Consider the following 8,582-nt stretch of genomic DNA (forward strand, 5'->3'; position numbering starts at 1 on the left):
AAAAAAAAAAAAAAAAAAAAAAAAAAAAAAAAAAAAAAAAAAAAAAAAAAAAAAAAAAAAAAGTTGTAATAATAGCCCTATAATGGCTATAACATGTTGGAAGGCAATTCTTTTGTAGCTTGTTTGGGAGGGGTTTGGGTTCCGTCTACCCCCAGCCTTATGCTTATTCTTCCTCTTTTGAATATATTTTCAGTTTCTCGTCCATAAAAAAATATAAATTAAGAAATTTTATTTTATAAAAAAATGCAAAGTTTGTGTTGCTCGGCATTGCCTCACATGCACCAAAAACTAATCTTTCAGTTTCCGACGTCGCAGGTTAATTCTCCGAGAAAAACTTACAAACCTAGAAATTACAGGGTAGAAGAGAGGAAAGAAGTACAGACCTCTAGTTCCCTGTCTACTTCTGTTCGGTCTTTCAAAGTACTATACAACTGTGATTGCAAAATGAATGGCTGAACTGACACCTGAAAACAAGGAAAAGTAAATACTATAATAAGAAACTTATGTTTTATGAGCTTGACTCAGATTGATTTCTTTCAAACGAAGATGCAAATGCTCCATAGATTGCAAAGCAAGGCAGAAAACAGGGGACAAACCAAATTCATGAGGACGGACTAATAAATAACTAGTTATGTGCTGCACAATGACATGAACTTCTATTTTCCCATGTTCACCACTAATTAAGTTACTTTGATTCTGCCTTCAATAACTCTGCAAGTTCCATCGGTGAAGATTACAATGAGAAGAATAATATAGAACATGCACACTACTGCAAGAACACTAAAGCAATGTTAATCCTAAAGAAAAATCCCTACTAGTGCCCATATATCACAGAGTCTGCCTCTTCTTCGATGCAGGGGAAAAGATCCTTGCGCCACAGCACCCATACGTCTTCAAAGATTCCTTCATTTGGGCATCTACCCGACTTCAGCTTGGAATTACTAAGTTTGTTTGAGGATTGAACTAGCGCCAAAAAAAAGTTTTGGTTCTCTCCATCCAGTAGGTTCATAAACAACCGAAAAAGAATTTCCCACATGAAATTTCTCCTCAACTGGAAACCTTCGATGGCCGTCAAACATAGCCGAGGCTCTCATATCCGATACATGGCATTTTCTGGGAATAAATGACCTACTAACTATAATTATTTTGAATCACTCGGTTAAACAAGTTGAATAGTCCCAATACACACACATATCTCTGGCTCTCAATTCTCAGCGTCTCCATGAAACGAACAATAAAATACTCAACCTAACTACGGAGACAAAAATCGAAGGAGATTAAAGAACACGAACCTTGTCGATGTTGGGAAACTGAACTCGCATCATACGAAGCGCCACCAAAGTATCGCTAAATGTAAGACAATCCTCTGCATTTAAAGTAAAAGTAACACACTTCATGACTCAATCAGTGTTTAGGCGAATAAAATGATAGAAAGTGGTCAGACAGTACCTAGAGAATCAATTTCAGAATTGCCATTGCCATTGCCATCGCCATCGTCTTCAATTTCGGCCTCTCTTCGGCGTTTCCTTGCTTTAGATGATTCCGAAGAACTGTTCATTGGCGCGGAATTGGATCAATGCAGTAGCTTCTTCCACCTCAACTGTAACTGTGAGAAGGAATCTCTTCCCTCCAGTTTTGTTCCCTTCAGCTTAGCCCTAAAATTAATTTCAACTGAATTAAACCCGACTTACTCCTAATTTTCAAAATTAATTTTTTCTTCATTATTTATATATATATATTTTTTATTTTATAATTATTTATTCCATCCAACCACTCTAATAAATTTTATATATATTACCAACAAAAAAATTTAATTAAACGAATTAATTTTATTATATTAAAAAAAAAAAATAATTTTAAAACACGTTAAACTTATCTGGTGGTATGCTACTGAACTGTTGCTTATTTAATTAGGTTGGGTTCATTATTTAAAAAAATATGAATAATTTAATATACGTAGAGAAGGAGGCTCGGCAGTACGCCATTCAGTCACCAACATAGCGCCTCTCAATAATTTTTTTTATTATACTTTATAATTAAAAAAAATATATATTCGGTTAATTAATCGACCTATTAGATATATATTAGAATTTTATATTCGATAAAACACTAAATTAATAATTTCGTATTTAATAAATTCGGTCATTTTAAAAATATTAAAGAATTAGATTAAATTTATAATGGAAGATAAAATATTTTTGTCAGTGTTATTTTATTTTTATTAATTAATATGAAAAAACGGGGAAAATCCATGTATTGAGTAAAGGGTTTAAAGAACTTGGCAGATTTTGATTTTTTGGGTTTTAGGATCAAGGTATGCATCAAGCTTCGCCAAGACATTCATCCACCGGCAAATTATCTTCTTGAAATGGCTTCCCTCTCCACCTGGTTCCGCTACATCGCCCACAAGCTCGAGTACTCCGTCTCTCTCAGTTGGAAGGTCTTTCACTTTCTCTCTCTAACCCTATTCTTCAATTTTTTCTTATGGTTTTTGTTGAATTACTGTGTTTCGGCTTCATAAGTTGTTAGTTTTTTTTTTATTATTCGAACATTATTGGAATTTCTTTAGAATAATCACATTTCTTGTACTGTTGTTTGTCATCGGGCTTTGGAATTTTCGTTTTTGAAGTTTTAGATGTGCGTTCTTGGAATTTCAATTCGCATTTCTTGATTTTCTTGTTTTTGGTTTTCGATCATTAATGAGTCTTCTGGTTTTGTTCATTGTTTATGGGTTATTGGCTGTCGATTTTCTGTGACAATTGATGTTTATCTTTACTAAAAAAAAATTAAGTTGATTGGTGCATTATTACAATTCGGCATTCTTTACTGAAGAATTTGTAGAATTCTGTTTGTTTAACTGTTTCTTGAATGGCCACTTCTTCAATGTTAATTCTTGGTTTGTCGGTTTGATTTATGATTAACTCATGTTGTCATTTACCATTTACCTGTCGGGGGCGGGCAAATTAGCAAGGGCATTTAAAAACATAAGATTAAAGCCCTATATGAATTTAAAATACTCATAGGTTAAATTCTTTCACATGATATCTAAAGAATGTTTAATTTTTGTTAGTTGCAACTTTCTCATGTTTACCGTCTCTCCATGTTGGTGTTCATTTCATAGGCTAAATATATATATATATATATATATATATATATATATATATATATATATTGACTGCCCTTTCTTGAGGGAGGTTTGGGAGGAAGTTTTAATTGTGTTTTTGGCTAGATTTTGAATATTTCTCAAGGTGCATCCTCTCTATATTGCTGCTAGGCTCTTTTTCAGAAGAAAACATAATTTATCTATTTCTTTTTAATAAAATTACTGCTTGGAAAATTAGATGTGTGTTTCAAATGAAAAGAATAATTCTTCCGAGTTTTGTCCATATACTTGGTTTCTTGGCCTTCTGTTGTAGTCCTCTATATATATGTTTTTCTTTAATTAATCTCCTTTTTTAAAAAATTATTTTTCTTTTAATTGTTTCTTTTTCTCAATGAGTGTTCTTTTTAGCTTCTTTTAGAGATATAGTTCTAATGTTTGAGAAGTTTAAGCAGGCCAGGAATTTCTATGTTGAATGTGTGTAAGCTGCTGGGACTTGACAATTAAACCGTCTGCCAGAAAAAGCAAATGGTGCATAGCTAATGCCAGTTCCCAAAAATTCATATCGTACTTGCTAAACCGTCTTAGATCTTCTGATTTTTTTTTTTCTCTATTCTTATAAGAAATATTAAAATGATTTATCTCTCCACTCCTTCATGCATCTTCTATCTCTTCTGGATTTTCTTGTAGTTATATCTCGGTTAAATTCTTGTTGGTTGTTAGATAGGAAACTTTTGAACTCTAAGAAGTGTTTGATTGAGAAAAAAGTTGAAATGTCTTAACCATTTCAACCTTTCAACTATGGTATATAAACGATTACAAGAAGAATCTTTACTCTGATGCAGAACTATAAAGGAGGTCAAATTACTGACAAAGAAGTAGGTGATGCCGTTTGGAAGAATTTACTTCAGGGAAAGCTCACATACCTCCATTGGATTAAGGGAGAGGAGATGGCCCCAACTGTAGGTGAGGCAGGGGGAACGCTTCTCATACGCAAATTACCTGCTGCAGATCCAACGTAAACTTCGTCTTCGTCTTCCTCTTAGTATAAAAATATATATTCTCTTTTGCTGCAAGAACAGTTTCCTATTCTAGAGAGAACTGATTATGCTTTTCGGAGTAGAAATTGGAATTTAGTCATTGAATAGTTCATATGCTCCTTAAAACCTGTAATTTAGGTAGGATCCTACTTCAATTCTAGATTTTCTTAGCTTGTACTTTTTACCAACTCTCTTCCTTAATGGCAGAGATATTTGTTTCACAGGAGTGTTTTTGTTGGGGATGTCGTGGTGGTGAAGGAGCCAGAAAAACCAGAAAACTATCTTGTGAGAAGATTGGTTGCAGTTGAAGGGTATGAAATGCTGTCTACAGATGAAAAAGATAAGCCTTTCATGCTTGAGAAGGATCAGTGCTGGTTGTTGGCAGATAACGAGGAGTTGAAGCCGAAGGTATAATACAATGACAATCACCATAATTTTGCTGTAAATAGTTTTTTCCTCAGCATTGGTATTGGTCTCTCTATGATGGTGGTACCTTTTTGCCCTAGGTCCATACCCTTTTGGTTATCTTGCCATTTGAGATTTCTGGTGCACTTTGAGTTTTATTTTTTATTTATATTTTTTTAATTATGGAATTTTATGAGCAGCTAATGCCAAAACCACTTCATGCTATAAAAACTTTGCTCGTTTTGTTAATTTTCAATCGCGTAATTTTAGCCCCTTTTTGTTGTGTCCTTTCACATAATTGTCGAAAACTATTTGGAGTTCTTTTTTTTTTTTTTTTTTTTGTGTGTGTGAGTGTGTAAACGTCCAAACATTCCATTTTAGTTTATGAACTTTGCATAAAAAAACCACTCGTCATTTTGAATTTATAGAAATCTTGATCATACACTTGGAAAAAGTTTTGGACCATGTTCTATGGAAAAACTGTTCTTTTTTTTTAAAAGAAGAAACGTACAAAACTTAGTTTTGAACTGCAGTTTCTAGGTGCCAGAAATATAGGAATGCATAAATGCAAATGCATCACATGAGTGGTTTAGAAAGGAAAAAATTGTATTGCTCTATCTCTTGTTTGTTGTTTCCCAACCAGAAGGCTTATTTGTTAAAAGACAAATTCGTCAAGATTTGGTTCAAATTGAACATGCATTCTATGGTTCTCTTTGCTGTGTTGTGTAATGATTTGATAAGTGTTGTAATCTTCATCACAAAACTAAATTTCCCCCCTTCCCTCTCATTTATAAGGAGGCGTACGACAGTCGAACATTTGGTCCAGTTACGATGTCAGACATTGTAGGCAGAGCCATATATTGCCTACGAACAGCGGTCGACCATGGCCCAGTGCAGAATAGGTTAGCTACTATTCACTGTGTAGTCTGCTCTTTAAAAAAAAAAAAAAGCTCTTGGGACTAACTGAGTTGTGTTTGTTTTTACTAGTGATTTTAGCATGAAAAAGGATTCACCAATATTGGAAATCGAACTGGATGTGGATGAGATGGCGAAAAATCACAAGGCCTGAAAGAGAGTTTTATCTTGATTTGGACTTTGTATGTAATCAATCTCTTTTGCCAATTTTTCCTTGCAGATGAAACCCAAAATTTTCAATGGATTTTGGGGATATTGAGTTGCATGCTTACTAAAGCATGAAAATGGTCGATAAACATCCATCAGATTTTCCCTATATTCAGGTTTACTTCTGTCTTTCTGAAAAAAGCAATAAGATGATTACTGATCTACTTACCGGTTTGGTACTAAAATACTTTATGGTTAAATCGCAACATTTATTTAAGTTTAAGATATAGTTGGATGAAATTGAAGGTTGAAACAACTTAATTCATAAATTTTAGTATTTTACAATTTGTAATAGTTTAATCCATACCATAAAAATTTCAATCCACATGAAGTGTATTGATTTTGTCTATGCAGTTTGTAAATACATTTGGCCTCTAAGTACATTTGGCCTCTAAGTAGTGTACCAATTTGTATGTGTATGATCTCCTCCACACCTTTACAAGGTTTTAGATGATAAGGATTAGATTGTTAAACTTTTAATTATATATATATATATACATATATAGAAAGTATTACAACCTTGAGGTAGTAGAGTTCCATTTCTTATTCTAGAAAAAAAAATTAAAATTATAGGTATAGACTGACTTGAGTTGTATCTAGTTTATGTCGCGTACCTACCATCTTTCGATAGACTTGAAGAAATCATTATTGACTTCATCTCTATTAGATCTCTTATTTGTTAGTTTTTCTAACCTTTTAAGTATACACTCAAAGATTTATTGTTTGTTGCTCTTTTTTTATGGTCAATGTTAAAAGTTCAACCACTTCCTTCGGCTTTACAGCAAGGTGGAAGGGATGTCATTACCCCCAAAAAAATTGTTTTATGGAGTTCAGATGGAAAAATGTACATTTGAAAAGTACTTCAAATGGTTTAGGTTTTATATTTTAGCCTCACTTAGTCCTTCAATATTTAAGCCGGGAGATTAGTTGTTCGTGGATTAAAAAGGTCATAAGAAAAGCTTTTATATAAAAATATCGAAAGTTGAATGCTATAAACAATTTGTTTGGTCGATCTAGGGACTATATACTTCATGGATTGTTTTTCTTGAGTTCAATAACAAAGCGGAATGAAAGAATTCAAACATTTTCAATCTATTTAACTAACTTTCGTCGTTTTTAAGAATTAGAAATGTCAAATTCTAATATGCCTTGAAATGTCTCGTTTCGTTCGAAATCCACATGTATAAAAGCATAAGAGGTAAAGAAAGAAAAAATGTTCTCCCAAGCATAGACATTTAAAAGGTTATCTACAAGTTTAATAATTCATCAAAAGGCTAGAATATAAAATAAGTGCAAAAGTAACACTAAAATTGAACTCATTATAATGAGTTGGTCATTCATCCATTACAAGATCTTACACACGATTTATATAAACAGAAGTATGGTGTTAAGAGAACTCGATACTATTAATAATTTCAGTACAACAAAATTCAACGTACATGTGAAACCTACAATAAACTGTGAAGTGGTGAAAATATTGTTTTACAATGGTGTGAGTACTCTTCAAAATTCAGCAATTTCCAAACAAATTGTCTATTGTCAGAATAATATACAGTACCATAAAGAATGAAATTAGTGAAACTGATTATAAATATAGAATACTAATGATTGTCTCAGGACTAGAAAATTATCTAAGCATTTAAGTGAGCGTATATAAGATAGAAAAGTAGCAACTAAAAGGTCAAAAGGGTTTTGGTAGTTGAATCTCTGTGCAGTTAAGTTATCTACTATTCCTTGTTCCTTTTAATGCAGGAGCTATGCTAAAAATGCTTTTGAAAACTGAGGAATTCTATGACAACTTTCCTAATTATATTTGGAGTAATATGTAGTAAATATATTTGGAGGGAAGAAGAAATGTACAGGAGGTCGCATTAGAAGTAGTCAGAGAATCCCCCTTCCCTGTCATTGTCAGATCCTGCAAAGAGCAAATGGAACACTGTTAGCAATGAGAACCTTTGCTCCTAAAAAGAGGAACAAGAGTTAAGCAAGTATGTTTACAATTTTTATTGTTACTTTTAACCATACAAACACCATGAAAATTTATAGTGTTGGTACCAAATGAAGAGAAAGTTGGCATGGACGAACTTGGAACAGGAAAGGTGAAGTCTTCTGACGATGAATAAGAGCAACTAGATGTGGCATCCGTCGGAACCCTGTTTGGAATAGAACTAGATGCATCTGGCCTAGGAGGAGTACACATGATCATTTTCATCTCCGTGATTTGGTTTGACAAGCCATGTATCATCCTGTCACACACACAATCAGATACATATTATCAAAATAGTGTGCAAGTAGATATTAGATGTTACCATCGTTGTACGGTGTCAGTCAAATCAGCAGCTCATTTAACTTTTTCCAAGACATGCCATTGTATTCCCCACAATTGTAATCCACTATATTTATCAGCCTGATAGCAGAATGGACGAATTCTATGCCAATACAGCATGAGGACCACAGGGGAATAAGTCGGAGGATAGGACCATCCACAGGTTTCTCTTGCAGCTTTTTTTCCCTTCATATTATTAACCCTTCTCCACCTTGAGCAGCCTTCACTTTCTCCACTCTAAGGTCAAATTTTTCATGTGGTAAGTTTAACATGGGAGAGACAAAACCATAGTTCTTGTTCAAAGAAACTCTTCCCTTGTGTTTGTACCGTAATTGTACATTCTTTGTAGGCAGTAGGAGGGAGGCCTTGACCACAGAGGTTGCTAGTTTGCTCAATCCCTTTGAAGTTGGTGAATGATCTCGTTTGGTTCATCTGGTTCTCTTCCAAACAGGGTTCCGACGGATTGGAGTTATGAGCTAGGTTTTATTATATTGGATTGGAGTCTTTTTCTGTAGTTGTGTTTTTTAGGTTTGTAACACGCCCTTTTCTCTGGGCTTGTGTCTTTTTTTTTTTTTTTTTTTTGTATGTT

General features: G+C 33.5%; 3 protein-coding genes across 10 annotated transcripts in view; 1 reads left to right on the plus strand and 2 right to left on the minus strand.

Moving 5' to 3' along the window:
- LOC111456517 (serine/threonine-protein kinase 19) overlaps nucleotides 1–1,668 on the minus strand; it is an 11,929-nt gene extending 10,261 nt beyond the window's left edge. For 7 of the 8 annotated variants that reach the window (XR_002712774.1, XR_002712777.1, XR_002712775.1 and 4 more), the window contains exons 1-3: nucleotides 1,450–1,667; nucleotides 1,293–1,366; nucleotides 384–464 (exon numbers count right to left, since the gene is read on the minus strand). Coding sequence is in view for 2 of the 8 variants with exons in the window: in XM_023098407.1 (XP_022954175.1) it covers nucleotides 384–464; nucleotides 1,293–1,366; nucleotides 1,450–1,558 (264 nt within the window). In the remaining 6 variants the exon portion in view is untranslated. Of the gene's footprint in view, nucleotides 1–383; nucleotides 465–1,292; nucleotides 1,367–1,449 lie in introns of all 8 variants that reach the window. The other variant, XM_023098408.1, reaches the window with a different exon arrangement.
- Nucleotides 1,669–2,250: 582 nt separating this feature from the next.
- Nucleotides 2,251–5,852, plus strand: LOC111456518 (mitochondrial inner membrane protease subunit 2-like). Its single transcript, XM_023098409.1, has 5 exons — nucleotides 2,251–2,440; nucleotides 3,946–4,118; nucleotides 4,365–4,548; nucleotides 5,341–5,447; nucleotides 5,533–5,852. The coding sequence occupies exons 1-5, from the start codon at nucleotides 2,369–2,371 to the stop codon at nucleotides 5,612–5,614; spliced, it is 618 nt and encodes a 205-aa protein (XP_022954177.1). The 5' UTR covers nucleotides 2,251–2,368; the 3' UTR covers nucleotides 5,615–5,852.
- Nucleotides 5,853–7,049: 1,197 nt separating this feature from the next.
- The window catches only part of LOC111455977 (myosin-11-like), a 20,476-nt gene continuing 18,943 nt past the window's right edge, over nucleotides 7,050–8,582 (minus strand). Inside the window, exons 25-26 of the mRNA XM_023097649.1 lie at nucleotides 7,723–7,913; nucleotides 7,050–7,582 (exon numbers count right to left, since the gene is read on the minus strand). Coding sequence (XP_022953417.1) covers nucleotides 7,539–7,582; nucleotides 7,723–7,913 — 235 coding nt within the window. The 3' untranslated portion in view covers nucleotides 7,050–7,538. The remainder of the gene's footprint in view (nucleotides 7,583–7,722; nucleotides 7,914–8,582) is intronic.

The sequence above is a fragment of the Cucurbita moschata genome, unplaced genomic scaffold, assembly GCF_002738365.1.
Source record: "Cucurbita moschata cultivar Rifu unplaced genomic scaffold, Cmos_1.0 Cmo_Scf00018, whole genome shotgun sequence".
In the NCBI taxonomy this organism is placed as follows: Eukaryota; Viridiplantae; Streptophyta; class Magnoliopsida; order Cucurbitales; family Cucurbitaceae; genus Cucurbita; species Cucurbita moschata.

Bases quoted from the DNA above. Each gene is read 5' to 3' on its own strand.
- LOC111456518 (XM_023098409.1), top strand. From the start codon at position 2,369: ATGGCTTCCCTCTCCACCTGGTTCCGCTACATCGCCCACAAGCTCGAG. The intron at 2,441-3,945 runs GTCTTTCACTTT...ACTCTGATGCAG, and splicing joins CCGTCTCTCTCAGTTGGAAG to AACTATAAAGGAGGTCAAAT. The intron at 5,448-5,532 runs GTTAGCTACTAT...TGTTTTTACTAG, and splicing joins CATGGCCCAGTGCAGAATAG to TGATTTTAGCATGAAAAAGG.